At 40.0% G+C, this 17,938-nt stretch overlaps 1 pseudogene and 1 gene segment (V, D, J or C); both read left to right on the plus strand.

Annotated features, from left to right (window-relative positions):
• Positions 1-17,938, plus strand: part of LOC120435794 — a 281,387-nt pseudogene that overhangs the window by 200,363 nt on the left and 63,086 nt on the right.
• Positions 2,033-3,340, plus strand: LOC120435795. The segment is given in 2 exon segments: positions 2,033-2,174; positions 2,865-3,340. Coding segments are annotated over 2 exon segments (459 nt in total).

Consider the following 17,938-nt stretch of genomic DNA (forward strand, 5'->3'; position numbering starts at 1 on the left):
CAGCAGTCAGTTTAGTTTCTGTTTAGTCTGACTGAGGGAGGTTTTTGTACGACTGTTTTTTACTGTGTGAACACATCCTGATTGTTAGGATAGTGAAAACTCTTACAGTAATAAACTGCTGCATCTTCAGCCTGGACTCCACTGATGGTCAGAGTGAAGTCAGAGTTTGATCCACTGCCTGTAAAACGAGCTGGAATCCCTGATATTCGCTCATAGGCACGCTTAATGAGCAGTTTGGGAACGTCTCCATCACCCTGTTGGTACCAGGCTAAAATATGGTAGTTGCTAGAAACATAAACATCCTGACTGGTCCTACACTTGATGTTCACAGATCCTCCCACAGCAGAGCTCACTGCTCCAGGCTGAGTCACTGTGATCTGTCCTCTGGACTCTGAGGATACAGAGACAAAAACATAAAGCAGCTTCATGGTTTTGTGGGCTTCATTTCAGAGGGACAGATGTTGATAGAGGAGAGGAGTTTGATTCTCTGGACTTTACCTGTGAAGCAGCAGCAGAGGAGAGTCCAGATGAGGACGCAGATCAAAGTCATGTTTTTGATGAGGAGGATTTCTGTGGCTTCTGTTGTGATGAAGGACAGCTGTCAGTCATCCAGTGTTCAACTCTCAGGACTATAAACTCTCCCAGAGCACTGGAGCATGGTGCTGCTGATGCAAAGTGCCTCTCTATGGAAATATTCACAGTGACTCCAGCATGACTTCATAAGCAGTCATCACATTGTGAGTTCACAGGTGTCATTTCAATCGGCCAACATGTTTCAAGAAAAATGTAAAATGGTATAATTATAACTTTTTGATCTCGGATGCACTTTCGAGGTCCAAGTATTTTTGTTTTTAGTCTGTTATTTATTCATTCAGGATCTCTAAGTGTTCTCCTTAACTACAAACTGCTGCAGCAGATTAAAAACAGAATTAAACATTCATTCAGCTACTGCTATAAAAGTCATGATGAATGGTATCTTCAGGGCATTGAAACTTTTGGTGTGACTTTCTCCTGGACTGACTCCAACACTGACTTGGATCAGTTTCATGATGCTGTTGTCAGGGTTCCTGGGTCGTTGACCCAGGATTTTCAGTTTGTTTCATGTCTGGTTCATTCTCTGTTTTCACTCCCTGTTCTTTGTGCCAGCCTTTCCCTGTGTGTTAGTTCAATTATGTTCAGCTGTTCACTCACCAGTCTCCAATCAGTCATCATTCAGCCAGTGTATTTAAGTCCTCAGTTTCCACTCGCTTACTGTCTTGTCATTGATGTTGTCACTGCTGTCTACTCTGCATGTTTGCCTTTCAGTTCAGTCAGTCTGCCAGTCTTCTTCCCTGTTCTGTTCATCCGTTCATCCTGCCATTGCAATAAACACCCTTAATCCTCGCCACGAGTCCTGTGTTTGGGTCCCCTCTTCTTCGCATCCACACAGCAAACCCTGACAGCTGTTTAGTAATAGATCAATCACATTAACATAATCAAGATCACAAACTCGGTTGTCTAACTTTCTGATTGTATTTGAATTGAAAAGGTGTGTAGATTTTTCCCACAAGGATTTTTTCACCAGACACTCAAAAGTAATTGAACAACTGTCTACTACAACCCATTTCATGGAGATATAAGACTTGTTTCCTCATTATTCAAAGATAAATTAAAAAGATGAAGTATTTTCAGTTCAAAGTTAGCATAAGGTCCAGGAAATCGTCAATCAGCTAATAAACTAAATCAAACTTCGAGAGAGATCGAAAAGCAGTACCAGGATAAAATATGAAGTGTACACAGCTATACTCTCTGCTCACATTCAACCAAGTGCTGCAACGCTGATTGGACAGCGCTTTACAGTTCAAATGGATAATGGCCCAAACTTTAAAAACCACCCAAGACTTTCTGAGGCAAAGAAATAGGATATTCTTCCATTTTTAAGTCACCTTATTTCACCTCAACAGAGCATGCATTCCTGTTATTAAATACTAAACTGAATGAAGAGAGACCCACAAACGAGCAGAAACTGAATTTGGATTCAGTAAAGGCCTAGTGGAGAATTATGTTGTTGAGTTTGTTTGTTTCAGAGTCAGAGAGCCGTGTCTCTCTACAGTCAGAGGTTTTTGTACGGCGCCTCAATGAGTTTGTATCACTGTGGTACACGTTCGGTGGAGGAACCAGACTAAATGTTGGAAGTAAGTTTATTCTGGTTTACTATCAAATACTGTCTTTATATTGAAGATCGATTAACAATTTCTTTTCTGATTTTGAGAGAAAAGCACGTAACTTTACAACATGTTTGATGATAGAATTTTGAATTATCCTCTTATGTCATGGAGGGTGATTCAGATCTGCTCTGTCAAAGAGTTATGTCTACACTTCAGTCAAATTACAATTGGAAAAAATCAAAAGAAATATAAATATGATCTCTGTTGTCTTTAGTTTGTCAGGTATTGTTTGAAATTATTTTGAGTTTGTGTGAATTTTAAAACTGCTTTAGATATAAATGAAGAGCACTTTCTGTTGCTAAAAATATATATTCTATTTATTTGTTTCCAGTTAATATTAATGTAAGTCATGTACAATATTGATGATTTTACACTTGTTTTGTAAATGTTGCCACATCTGCTTCTTTTATTTCCAGTGTAGTTTGAACATATTTCAGGTCAAACTGTGTGATGATTCTCTCTGTGCTGATATGCATGAGAGCTTTCTTAAAGGGAAGTGAAACAATGTGTGAGTTAATGACTGGTGGAGCAGAAAAAACACCTGACAGAAACTTCTTAATGGAGAAAATCAGCTCTTACAGTAAAGGTGTCCGACTGTCTGTGGTTTGATTGACAGCTGTGTGCTCCCTGTGCTCTAAGCTGATTGGTGTCTCCTAGGTGATACCCGTCCCATCCTGACAGTGTTGCCCCCCTCCAGTGAGGAGCTACAGCAGGGGACTGCAACAATCACATGTCTGGCCAACAAGGGCTTCCCCTCAGACTGGAGTCTGTCCTGGAAGGTGGATGGCAGTGGCAGCATCAGCTGGGAGGAGAGCAGGAGCCCCGTGGTGCTGCAGAATGACGGCCTCTACAGCTGGAGCAGCACCCTGAGGCTCCCTGCAGACCGCTGGATGAAGGTGGGCTCTGTGACCTGTGAGGCCACCCAGGGCTGCCAGGCTATGGTCTCAGAGCCACTGAGGAAAGCCCAGTGTTCCCAGTCCTGACCTGACTCAACCTGATACTGGTTTAATGCTCTCATTCTCAACTCTGTAACTGTCTCTCCATCTTTCTTTTTTAAGAACAAATAAAGAGTAAAACTGTTATTTTCTTTCTCATAATGACAACATTCATGTTTTAGGTAATAAAGATGCTTTGCAAAGTGAATTTTGGTTGAATCAGACATTTTGTTTTATTCAAAATCTACAAACCTGCACTGGATGAATATATTTTTCATTTCTAAGAATCTAGACCAACTCTGCACTCCAACATGATGTCTTTATTTTACACTGGTAAAATAAAACACAGGCTGAAAGAACCATTAAGGAGATCTGCATTTTGGCAAAAGCTGAAAAAGGAGTTTTAAAATTGCACAGGTTATTTTTATGTTTATTTAAAGTTACATGAATGTGTGTGGTAGGTTGTTGTTGGTGTTGCTCACCTGTACCAGACAGACTGGTTCATGAAGCAATGCTGGGACCTGGTTGCCACGGAAACAGTCTCACCAGACTACAAATCAAGTCTAAGTCTGCGTTCACACCGAACGCGATAGAGGCGGCCAGAGCGTCAGGTGCACATGTAAAGTCAATGGAAAGAGCGCGATGACACGCGATTGCGCGTCCGGCGAACATGCGGAAGCAGATTTGCGTCGCCAAAATGCCAAAACGCCTGAAACGCGCGTCAGTGTAGCGCGTGGGGCGCGTTTGACTCACAAAGAAAACCACGCGTGTCAGATTCTCTGTTGCATTTTGTGCACACGCGCGTATTGCGCCAACCGCTCGAGTTGGAAAATCTGAGCTCCGGCGTCAAATCGCGCCGCGACAACCAATCAGGAGCCTGGTGACGTGGCTGTAACTAGGTCAAAGGGGCAGATCCAGCTAAAGCCCTTCATTCGTCATTCAGTATGGAGGAAAAGCTCATCAGTGCCGTGGCTAATCATCCAGAGCTAAATGATGCTAGTTGCTACTTCTACCGAGACAGGAATAAAACGGACCTAGCTTGGAGGCACATTAGTGAGGAGATTGGGCAACCTGGTAAGTTCACTCATTCTGCTTTTTAATTTCCAGACTGACCCGATGGAACCGTGCAAAAGCTAGCAAGCCCGCCTACTGTCCCGCTATTTTCCCACTGATGTACAAATACCTTTCCGCTAACAAGATAATGTGTTCATTCAGAGGACATCTGCAGCACAACACATCTGGCACAGCTTCCTCCCACATTTCCGGTCCACGCGCGTGGAAAGATGCAATTTTGAGGCGCGATGGATTTTTCTTGGACACGCGTTGAGGTGCGAATGTGCACGCGTCAAATTAGGGGCGTTTTCGCTCGCCTCTATCGCATTCGGTGTGAACGCACCGTAAAGAAGAAAGAGTCTTTAGTGTCAATGTATGTAAATGAATGATGATATGAACCAATACTCAAAAGATGAAAACACCTTCAGTTCAATAACAGCTTTTTCTCTCATGTTCATATTTGATGAGATGTTTACAGTAAAATATTTGATTCACAGGTGTATTGTTTTCATTTTGACCCTCACTGATCTGGAACATTTTCAGATTTTTGTCTTCAGATTTTTGTGGTTATGGATTTAGTGGCTTATTTTCCACTGCTAAGGTTAAAGGTCATTAAAAAGACTGATCTTGATTTCGGTGACTTGCCCACGTTTGTTTTTTAGTTAATTTAGCAGATAGTTGTGCTGAATGTCTCTGAGAGAAAATTTATTTGCGTGCGTGTGTGTGTGTCGTCAGTGAACTGTATCAGTCTCTGCAGTATCTTCCAGCTGCAGCAGTCAGTTTAGTTTCTGTTCAGTTTGACTGAGGGAGGTTTTTGTACGACTGTTTTTCACTGTGTGAACACACCTTGACTGTTGATAACATGATAACTCTGACAGTAATAAACTGCTGCATCTTCAACCTGGACTCCACTGATGGTCAGAGTGAAGTCAGAGTTTGATCCACTGCCTGTAAAACGAGCTGGAATCCCTGAATATCGAGTGCTAGCATAGTAAATGAGCAGTTTAGGAACTCCTCCATCTTTCTGTTGGTACCAGGCTAAAAGCTGATTGTTGTTATAAACATGAACATTCTGACTGGTCCTACACTTGATGCTCACAGTTCCTCCCACAGCAGAGCTCACTGCTCCAGGCTGAGTCACTGTGATCTGTCCTCTGGACTCTGAGGATACAGAGACAAAAACATAAAGCAGCTTCATGGTTTTGTGGGCTTCATTTCAGAGGGACAGATGTTGATAGAGGAGAGGAGTTTGATTCTCTGGACTTTACCTGTGAAGCAGCAGCAGAGGAGAGTCCAGATGAGGACGCAGATCAAAGTCATGTTTTTGATGAGGAGGATTTCTGTGGCTTCTGTTGTGATGAAGGACAGCTGTCAGTCATCCAGTGTTCAACTCTCAGGACTATAAACTCTCCCAGAGCACTGGAGCATGGTGCTGCTGATGCAAAGTGACTCTCTATGGAAATGCTCTGACTGACTCACAGGGAGTTGGATCAATCTGATGATGCGGTTTAGTATAAAGAGAGAATTTTTCACAGCATATTTGGCATTTTCAGAAACATTCTGAGAATCTGAAGGCTGTTCTTTTGCAGGGAGCATTTTCTGAAAAGGTTGAAAACCACGTATTCCTTTGGAGTTGGTCTAAATCAGTGGTTCCCAAACTTTTTTTGCTCGGCCCCCCTTGTTCTACGAGAAAAATGTTCGCGCCCCCCCTCCCGCGCGTGCACGCACACGCACAAACACATGCTCCAACCACACACACCCATATTTTGCTCCATTGCTAGTAAACATTTAAGCAAATACAAGTAATCTGCAATAAATGACAGGTAGTAATAAAATAAACTACTAACTCTTTTACGCTATGTCCACACCTACACGGGTATTTTTGAAAACGTAGCTGTTTCGTCCACACGTAAACGGCGTTTCGAATCAACGAAAACTGAGATTTTTTTAAAACTCCTTTTTTGCGTTTACGTGTGGACGAGGAATACAGAGTTCGTCACGCAACGTTAAGGTATGTGCCTTTTTTCACGTCATGCTATGACGTTATTGTTTACATGAGGTGAATTGCAGAATGGGAGATGGAGACGAAATACTGTTAATCTGACTATCTTCAGTTTTTACACGCTTACATATACACGCACAGTTACTGTCCCTCCATTTAGAAAGGCGGAGGCATCACGGTGTGATTATTTTACGTGTAGTTGTTGTTTTTTTCCTGTGTAATAATATTCAACATTGCTATCAAATCAAAAATGCCTCTCTGTGCAAAATGGGTTTAAAAACATAAACAACTGTGGGATACTGTTTGTCCGTGATTTGAACAGGGGAACAAATCGTGGCAGGATCAGCCTGATGTTATTTGTATCTCACTGTAACTTTACTGTATAAAGAGCTAACATCTCCAAAATGTCAGGAGTAGTTAGTCATTACAACAAGTGTTTGTGAACTAAAAATCAAGAATGTGGGATACAGCGCGTGCTCCCGACACAGGAAAACCAATTCTGCAGGGGAGACCTACCTTGGCACTTGTGCAGGTGAAACCAAAGGGCAGATATGCTTCACCATATTTTCTAGTCTTTGGCTTAGAATGAAGTTGGTTTGGAAACATATTCAGCTATGCTTCATCTCCTGCTTTGTGTTTCTGTGGCCGCCCCGTGCTAGCAGTGTCCAAGCATTTTGTCCCCCCCCTTTTCATACCACGACCCCCCCTAGGGGGCGGGCCCCACACTTTGGGAAGGTCTGGTCTAAATGATCACCTTTATCCATTTCTGTCTTGACATAAGTGGTGTTTTCTATAATGAAAATGTCTGAGGAATCACGGAATTATCTGATGAGGAGTTAAATGTTATGAATACTATGCTGTATACTTCAAAGATACCAGGTTTGAAGACAAGGGGACTCTGGCAAGATATGTTAGAGCTCTCTGTCACCACCATATTATGACCTACGAGGACGTCTTTTACAAAAATGGTCTTCTTCTCTTCAGCAGTGTTCAAATAATTGGAGAATCAGTTACAAGGAGCAGTGAAGCTGTTATGTTCAGTGGTGGCTCAAAACCATAATCAAACACTTTATTTGGATTTTTTCTTTTGGCTCCCTTCTGGTCGATTGTCTTATTTTGTCAGTGCAGAATGATGAACTTCAGATTGTTTGAAAACGGTCTTATAACTATTCACATGTTGATAGGCAGCAACAGTTGCTTCTATAAAACGGTTGCTGTTGTCAGCCCTCCTTTGCATTGTGTTACCGGCACCTGAATGCAAACTGCCAAACCTCTGCTTTTATAGAGATGCTCACACTTTGTGATAATCAATTAATCAAATACATCTGACTTATAATTACCTTCTTAATTCCTATAAAAGCAGTAAGGGTGTACTCAGTGTTTCACACGCTGCTTCTGCATTTTGACTTAGTTTTTGTTAATAATGATGATTTGTGTAGATATTAGTCTGTGGATGTATTTACCTCATTTAAAACACGCTAATGTCTTAAATTATTTTTATTGTGTCCTGATATATAAAATCTTAGAACTAAAAGATAGTGGACTATTTTTTGTCATGATGATACGTGTCATGATCCGGGGGTTTGTACCCAGTGTTCTCGATACTGGACTTTTGATTCTGGTTTATTTAATAATCTCAGGCGAATGTCCTAGTTTGGGTTGTTATAGTTTTGATCTCTCTTTGTATCCCCAGGTCTCCGTTTGTTATCTAGCCTTAGGTTTTCTATTTTCATTCTCTGTCCTCTTGCGTCTAGTTTCCTGTGATAATATCTCTCATTGAAGTCAAAGTCGCCGAAATAGCCATGTGTTTCCACACAGCCACCATAGATCAAACACTGATCTAAATTTTTCAGCAGATGATAGATTTGTGTTTTCTACTGTTACACAGAGAGCTGTGGTGAGGAAAACATCACTCTGTCTTAACTGAAGTAGTTATTTTATTGTCTCTTGCCAATCTCTTGCACATACAAACAGCAGCTTCCAAAAAAATGGCCTCCTAGTCATTTCCTGCCAGCTTTATATACTCTGAGACCACGCCTCCTCAATTCAAACTGGCCTATAAAAGAACTGCAATTGAGGTGGGCTTCCTCTTTACAGGAAAAGCAAGATGGCGACTACAGAGGTAACTTACAAACATTTTGCTGCATTAGTGCTTCCCAACATCTACCTATGCAGTGTACTGTAATCTTTACTGTTGTAATGCAATCAACCTCCTCCCAGCATTTTTCAGGCCTAGTAAAATCCCTCAATGAAATGTGATGATCCCCAAATTCTATTTTAGGGTGTCAAACAATGTATCAGAATTCAGTACATGTATCAAAGGACCTAACAACTGTTGTTGCTCTGTTTACTAAGGTAATCAGGATTTAATACACTTACACATCAGGAACTGGCATGCCAGAAGAGCAATCTCTCTACTCTACATAATGTGCACAAGTAACTGTGAAATTTCTGCACTTTAATTACTCTAGTCACTTTTAATCAGATCCGGACTAGAAAGTTTGAAACTCAGTAATCCATATAAACCTTTCCTGTGTTTGTGAGTTTTGGAGAGTCATGTAAAAATATATCATTTGTAAAATGATTAGAAAGTGTTAGGGTTCAATGTTGAGAGAAGAATCCATAAATAACCACAGATCCAGGCGTGTGCAATTAGACAGCATTTTAATGAACACATGTGTGAGTTCAACAACCCAATCAGTGTTGAACTGTCTTTCTCATATTCAGACAACTGTTTTATGGGGTTAAGAATTGTACAGCCCCCTTTTCTGTTACTAGGCAGAAATACGTCACACCAAAACCACAATGACTTTTAACATAGAACATCATCTTCGTGTCTACGGCTGATGCTTCCTGTCAGCCCGCCTTCGCTGTCGCTCGTCTGGTGCACTTCCTCTAAGTACGTCGGCACACTTCTGCATTTCTGCCCTACCAAAATAGATCTACCATGGTGTGTGTGTGTGTGTGTGCGACACGTGCAAGGGCGGCGTGCATGCTGTGTACTGCGTGACGTGTCATGACCTCTCACTATTTGTGTCTGTATGTATATGTCTCGCCCTTAAATGCTCTCACATCTCACCCGTTACACTTCTGACCTTCACGTGACCAGAGGCTCCCCTTTACATATAATAACCTAACTGGAACTATATATGTAATCTACTGAATAAACACCCTACTCTTTCAGCTTACGCTCACTCTGCTTTCGGTTTCACTTCTACAAAAGCTGCAACTTCAAAGACATAACTTCCTGTCTCATTTTGGCACAGAGTGTATTTTCCTGTCTCTGCCCTCTACACAGAGATCATAAAAGCATTAATACCATTTAAATTATAGATTCAACTCAACCATTTAAAATGGTTCTTCTTTGGACCTGTAATAAAGGCTAATATAATACCAATATGTTTGAACATCTGAATGCATCTAGAAAGCAACATCACCATTAACACTGAAATGTTAATGATGATTATAAAAATAGCAGCAACTAATAGCAGGACAATATTTCTATTCCTGACACTCCCTCTCTTGGTGACCTTAAAAGGGTCACCATACACTTATAACATTACTCTGACCCTCTCTAGCAATGCCAGCTCCCCTAAGAACACTCCATGGGTAAAGTCAGGTTCGTCCTTGGTCCCTCTCTCGTGGAAATCTCCTCCTGTAAAGGATAGAAAACACTTTCTCCCTACTTTATTCAAACCTGATTCCAGCTAATATTACTCAAAACATGAACCTAATTTTGTATTTGGTTTTTGACTTTTATTTTTATATCTCATTCAACCGTACTCAGCATTTGTAAAACTCTCACAGCACTGCCTTTAAGAGAATCGAAGGAAGCACGTCTCTGCATGTGCTTCCTCTTTGCTCCTTATCTGATCATCAACATCCTGTACACAAACTGTCACTGCTGCAAGGGCCTACCTCTCATCTAAAGTCACCTATCACAAGCAAAATCATCATAAAATCATTATAAGGGCTTATTCTACTAAAAGGATCAAAGAAAAAACAACCACTTTAATCACTAAGTGTAAGCACCTAGTTAATTGCTCCTAGATAAACTTCATCATAGCTAAAAGCTGAACTCTAACTGTATTTTGAACTCCCATTTCCTGGGTGATAACCTGTTTGAATCTATCATTTTATTTCATTTTGCTGCTTTTAATGTAATGACTCCTTCTAACTTAAACTTTATCAGACTTAACCAACATATATAAGCTTTCTCCCTTTGCTTCTGTTTTGCTTCAACAAGTATTTGTTATTCTGTAACTGCTTTTTATATAAGAGGACTAAGTTAGAGCTGCATGTGTTATCTCAATATTTTATATGTCACTCAGTTTAGTTACAAGCAAAACTCCTATTCAGTTCCTCTTTCTGTCATTTGTTATTGGGCCAACTCAAATTCAGTTAAAAGCTAAAGGAATTTCAGGCCCTAGGCCTCACCTATGTTTAAACCATATGTGTTTGTAAGCGTGAATGCTGTTTATCCTTCTGTTGCTCCAAGTCCCCTACAATATATCGACTGAGACATAACGCTCATCGAAGCTTATGACCTTCAAATGGACCGAACCTCAACTCTGTTAATGAGCACGATTGCAATGTGTAAGAAAAAATCATTTCTACATATATAATCTCCAATATTATTCATTTGAGTCCATACCACTTTTAACATCCTCATAAAAAGCTCTCCTCTACCCTAGAAATAAATCTATTTACTATCTGTTTCTAAAGCCTACATTATAACAACATTCTAACATTATGTCACTGTGACAACTTATCCTAAAAATCAAAAAGAAATCACACATTTTCTACTCATAAAATCTTCACTATTTTCCCCAAAGCATATCCTTTATTCCCACAGTTTCCCCCTAAGTTTGGTGTACAACTTCTTATTAACCCCAGCAATTTATCTCCTAAACCTAATTCAGTTCATTTTAATCCTTTCTTTTAACAAATCCTCAGTTTTACTATATCTAGCTTATCAAACAACCCCAATCATTATAGAATCCTAGTAAAACCCATTTCAAATTAAACAAATTAAATCTTAAATCCCTCTCTTTTTTGACACATCTCATGTGGCAAAAAACTCAACATGCTTCACCCCAGCTTAACAAATTAAAAGGAAAAAAGGTTAGTCATTTCATTTCTCAGAACAGCTCAGCCATTCTCCTCTCCGGTGTTTTGCTTCAGCCCTGAAAACCTGTGTTTAAGGAACAAAATCAATTTAATCATCATGTCAAATCTCCTTCAACCCGTTGCTTCATGCAAAGTCTGGATCCTTGGAATTTCCTGCAAACAAAACCTTTACTCAACTCTCCCCCTATATGATCCAATCTGTGTCATAACCCCAAAATAAACTTACACAGAACAGTTATTAATCATGTGTTACCTCAGTTAATGGTAACTTGAGTTACATCAATGTTTCCCTTTTAGCATTTAGCATTCTCCCAACAATATAATGTAATCCCATAATCTAACCCCAGTAAAAAAGAAATTTTCTCCAAACATACATCAGCAACCCAAAATCAGCATCCCCAGATTTAAGTCTCCCACTTGTCCTGTTTGTCAACCTTTTATTTGTTTCCCCTCTTGGTCCCATCACTCACATTCACTCCCATGCATTCACACATGATATTTTTTGCTGATCTGCAGCCTTCCGCGCATGTCATCAGATGCTCCACATCAGCAAAATGAGCTCAATCATTTGTTTTATTTCGTTTTCCTTTTTAGGAAAATAGTTCTCTATATTTTTGACTGGATTGACACGCTGCAATCATTTTTTAGACAGAGACTTGCCGCCAATCAGTCTCTGATTGTAATCAATTATAATTCTGTAAAGCCCACCTGATTTTCGTACTTGGTAATTTTGTCAGCGCCGTCCGTTCACTCTCTTCCAGGCCTGCTTAGAACAAAAATGAAAAAAGAGAGCTGATTATTAGCTCATCAAAGTACCAAACAAAATCACCTGACAGGTTTTTTCTCTAAGTGCACTGTTACAAAAACTATGGGCCCTTTTAGACATGTCCATGTTTATCAAAACTCCCTCTCTTGAAATAGAAACAACAGCCTCAAAAATCTAAAACAATCTTAAATTTCACCCATTCAACACACGAAAACCTCGCCAAAAGCTACACTGTTTCAGTACACAACAATAACCCGGTTAAGCACATTACCATACTCAGATTCAGCCTAACACCTTACAACAATGTGTCAACACTAATTTATAGACCTCCTAATCAAATTTGCACCTCTGAACAATCTACCCCTCCTTTAAGGCCTCAATCACACACACACAGCAAGCTCCTCTGTCCACATTCACACGAGCTCTCAAACTTTTGCATACTCAGCCATATCTCAACAATTTAACTTGGCAAAAGAAATACATGTTTAAACTTTATCACATTATTGAATTATTTTCATTTTCTTTCTATACTAATCACTTACTTTGATAAATCAGTGCAAGAGCACTCCTAAGTAATCACTCCTCTTTTGTTTTGTTTTTTTTTTTCCATAACTCACTCCCTTGTCATACAGCTTCGTTTGAGTTATTCCACAACAACTCTATTTTATCCAAGTGTGTTTTAAGTGTATTTTCTTCAACATTCACACCATTTTAACCCTCATGAAATTAGCAGGCTGATTTAATTACGTATGTTTGTGTTCTTAGCCAAGTTTTAATCACTATCTATGCATTACTCTTCATGAGCTTATCTCTGTAAGGTTAGTGCATTTTCCGTTTGTATGTGTGATTTCTATAAATGTTTCTTTTGCAGTGTTTCAAACTCCTTTGACAGGGTGTATTTTCTCTCTCTGGTTCATCACTGGTCATTGTTAATGACATTTCCCCTTCGTCTGTGCCCAGTGGCCTTACCTGTTAAATCCCGTCTCCTCCAGTGACTCCAAGGTCACTCCGGGACTTAGGTTCAAGCAATCGTGACTGCGCCTTGCCTTAGGTTGTCCCAGGGTTTCGAGGTGGGATCTTACCCGTCATGGGCTGTCCAGCCTTCCATGCCCGCCTACTACAGGAGCCAACTGGGCAAGGGTGTTATCAGATCTAGGGGACACACTGGTTCTGGAAATTAAAGGAGTGTAAACTGCTTTCTTTATTAAACTTTCCAACCATAATTTCACATGTAACAGTTTGTGTACGTGCGTTTTCAATTCATTAATGTAATTGTTAGTTCATGTATTTACTTCTCTCGGTCTGTCTCTTTTCTAAACCCTGTAATTAATATAATTTTATTACTTTATTACTTTTTCTTAAAACATGCATTCGCTTCATCTTCTTAGAATTTAACTCTGTCTATTTCTCTGGGTGCTCCCCTGACATCATCAGTCACACACACACACCTTCCTCTCCCACACTTTTAAATAGAGCTCTTCCAAACATCAGGACAACTAACACTTCTCCACGCACAGGACCATTCTTTAGGTCAGTTTTATAGCATCAGTCACCCAATAATCTCTTAACTGGGCTTCCCAAGTGTATATACTTATGTGTTTTCAATCGGAAAAAATACACTCAACCTGTCATAACATCTGTCATGGATTTCTTGAATTAAAAGCACTTTCAAACTTTAAAACATCCTACTTTTCCTCACAAAAGAAATATATTTCACACTCCTTTATTTCATACACACGTTTAAAGGTTCTAACCTCTTTAGTCATTCAGTAATCGTCTCACACACTGCCTTTTCTCTCTCAAACTTCCATTTTCCACTCACTCAGACAAATCATGCAGAGTCACTCAAATCAAATACTGACAGCATTCACACAGTTAAAATCACACACAATACGCTTTCATATGAGTATTTTGGACATGCCTTCCATGATCAGAAAGAGCAAGTCAAAAGAAAAAGAAAAAGAAAACTGAAACCTCTCATCGTCTCACACCCCGCTTCTCCCCACACACACATAACTGAAAATAAAACACACCAACATTTATGGCTCACGAAATATACATCTATCCATATTCAGTCATTTACTATACATCCACACTAATATATTCAAACTGTATTTACACTCTCATAATAAACAAAACCAACCTCTTATATACAGGCATTTAGCAAAAAGCTCAGTCCTCTCGAAAACTGAAACCACCCTCTCTGCGCGTCACTGCTGCTCATTTGCATTTACACACCATCCGTGCACATCCGGCTGTGCATCACTGACACAGAGACTGATCCTACTCATAGATCTCATATTTTATATTACAGACGTCTTATTAATTACAACTGCACAGATTTTTTAGGCCTTTTCAACTCCTATGTAATTTCGATAATAGAACATAACGGCTCCAACCGATCAGTCCCAGACTTTTTGTGCTCAATTCACCAGGGCGGTCCCAGACTGTCCTGTCCAGATCTCTAAACCTAACTTAATTTGCCAGCATACCCAATAAGCGCAAAAATAGGAGACTCTAACTCCTAGCAATTTTGAAGATTCCCCAGTCCTTCCCGGCTCGTCGTGCCGTACTAACCCTACTCTTCAGGGTAGGTCAAGGATAAACGTCTTTATCCAGGAGGGAGCGTTACCTCCGAGAAAATGCGCTTCTTAACAGGCGCCGCTGTCGTCCTAGAAAAATTTATAATAATTTGAAACAACAATCTACACCGAAGCAGGATTAAGATTGAGGACAACCCTCAACAGTTTTAGAGATTCCCCAGTCCTCTTCGGATGTTGCCCGAAACTATCCCTACTCTTCAGGGTAGGTGAAGGATAAACGTCTTTACCCAGCAGGGAGCGTCACCTCCGAGAAACTTCTTAAGGGTTGCATAACCAATGGGACTTGAACCCACACAATGACCAAATTCCCTATCATTCTAAGAGTTCACTTAGCAGCTCCAACTGCTTTCTCTTTTCATTCCTTTATTCTCATTACTCAGTACTGTCACTTATACTTCCTTATCATTACTTCAACCGGTAAACTTCATCAAAACTTCACCAAAATTAAAACAGACATTCACCAGTAATTTTCAGTGAGTAGACTTTAATTTGACATGTCCAATCTAGCACATTTTGGAAAATTCAACAGGTATGTGCCTTACCTTTGTTTAAGCCGGCTTGTCTCTCACTTCAGACCACTGACTCCTATCTGCCCATCCAATCACCACAGACCCTGGATCTCTCCAAAACCCCAACATTATTCCCTCTCTCTCACCGGAACGAGCCCCCAAATGTTAGGGTTCAATGTTGAGAGAAGAATCCATAAATAACCACAGATCCAGGCGTGTGCAATTAGACAGCATTTTAATGAACACATGTGTGAGTTCAACAACCCAATCAGTGTTGAACTGTCTTTCTCATATTCAGACAACTGTTTTATGGGGTTAAGAATTGTACAGCCCCCTTTTCTGTTACTAGGCAGTGTTAGGGTTCAATGTTGAGAGAAGAATCCATAAAAACCACAGATCCAGGCGTGTGCAATTTAGACGGCATTTTAATGAACACATGTGTGAGTTCAACAACCCAATCAGTGTTGAACTGTCTTTCTCATATTCAGACAACTGTTTTATAGGGTTAAGAATTGTACAGCCCCTTTTCTGTTACTAGGCAGATTTACGTCACACCAAAACCACAATGACTTTTAACATAGAACATCATCTTAGGTGTCGACGGCTGATGCTTCCTGTCTCCATTCTCGCTGTCGCTTATCTCCCGGAACATCAGTTGCACTTCCTCTAAGTACTTGGCACACTTCTGCATTTCTGCCCTACCAAAATAGACCTGTTATGGTGTGTGTGTGAGTGCGTACACGCGTGAGGGCGCGTGCATGTGTGTGTACTGCGACGTGTCATGACCTCTCACTATTTGTCTGTCTGTGCGTGCAGAGTTTGCATCTGCTTTTCTGATCCTTAGTTGACCTTAAACTGAACTTTCCCCTATCAGTGATTCCTCTAACTAAGTGTGTGTTAATCAACGATACATGCATAACACCCTGCTCTTTGGCTTGCAGTCACTCTGCTTTCGGTTTCACTTCTGCAAAACATGCTCTGCAGACGCGTTTCGTTTCCTGTCTCATTTTGGCACAGAGAGTATTTTCCTGTCTCTGCCCTCTACACAGAGATCATAAAAGCATTAATAACTTTTAAATTATAGATTCAACTCAACCCTTTAAAATGGTTCTTCTTTGGACCTGTAATAAAGGCTATAACCATATATTTGAACATCTGAATGCATCTAACTGCAACCTCACTATTAATACTGAAATGTTAATGATGATTATAAAAATAGCAGCAACTAATAGCAGGACAATATTTCTATTCCTGACACTCCCACTCTTGACCTCTTGACCACAAGAGGTCACCATACTGTGTGTTGGGTCACTCCTTGGCCCATTCAGCTGCTCCCCTGTCCATCCCAGACATCATGGACATTTAGGATCACTGTTCTTAGCTCTGACCCTCTCTTGTCATCCTGTGACTTAACAAATCAGACAACCTCATGTCATCTAGGTGGTCTTAGTTATAAAATGCCCGCTCCCACTTGAGAACACTTCATGCTTAAGTGGTCTCTGCTCCTCTTCTGGGTCCCACTCTAGTGGAAATCTGGCCACCTGCAAAGGAAACAAAACACTTTCTCCCTACTATGCTCTAAGTTACTCTGTTCCTCGATTGTTCTCAAAACATGAACCTAATTTCGTATTTGGTTTTGACTTTTATTCCTATATAATCTTAAACATCACTCATCTCAATCTACAGCTTTCTAACAGTCTTACAGCACTGCTGTCATACGTTTCCTGTTTTTCCTTATCTGATCATCAACATCCTGTGCACAAAACTGTCCCTGCTGCTGCAAGTGCCTCTCATCTAAAGTCACCTCTCACCAGCAAAATCATCATAAAATCATTATAAGGGCTTATTCTACTAAGGATCAAAGAAAAAACGACCACTTTAATCACTAAGTGTAAGCACATAGTTAATTGCTCCTAGATAAACTTCATCATAGCTAAAAACTGAACTCTAACAGTATTTTGAACTCCCATTTTCTGGGTAATAACCTGTTTGAATCTATCATTTTATTTCATTTTGCTGCTTTTAATGTAATGCCTCCTCTAACTTAAACTTTATCAGACTTAACCAACATATATAAGCTTTCTCCCTTTGCTTCTGTTTTCTGTATTTCTGTATTCTGTAACTGCTTTTTTTATATAAGAGGACTAAGTTAGAGCTGCATCTGTTATCTCAATATTTTATATGTCACTCAGTTTAGTTACAAGCAAAACTCCTATTCAGTTCCTCTTTCTGTCATTTGTTATTGGGCCAACTCAAATTCAGTTAAAAGCTAAAGGAATTTCAGGCCCTAGGCCTCAAATCAATACTGTCCTGTGTGTTGATGAACTCTGTATGTCTGTAAGCGTGTGCAATCCTTCAAAACTCAGGTCATTCTCACAGTAGATTGGCTAATCATAACGTTAACCAAAAGTTTATGACCCTCAAGAGACGACTCTCTGAGCCACAACTCCGTTAAAGGCACCAAAATGCAATGTGTATGAAAAATCATTTCTACATATATAATCTCCAATATTATTCATTTGAGTCAGCGAGACTTTTAACATCCTCATAAAAGCTCTCCTCTACCCTAAAGCCTACCTTATAACAACATTCTAGCATTATGTCACTGTTACAACTTATCCTAAAATCAAAAGAAAAATCCCACATTTTCTACTCATAAAATGTTCACTATTTTCCCCAAAGCATATCCTTTATTCCCACAGTTTCCCCTTTAAGTTTTGTATACAACTTCTT

The sequence above is a fragment of the Oreochromis aureus genome, linkage group 22, assembly GCF_013358895.1.
Source record: "Oreochromis aureus strain Israel breed Guangdong linkage group 22, ZZ_aureus, whole genome shotgun sequence".
Classification (NCBI taxonomy): Eukaryota; Metazoa; Chordata; class Actinopteri; order Cichliformes; family Cichlidae; genus Oreochromis; species Oreochromis aureus.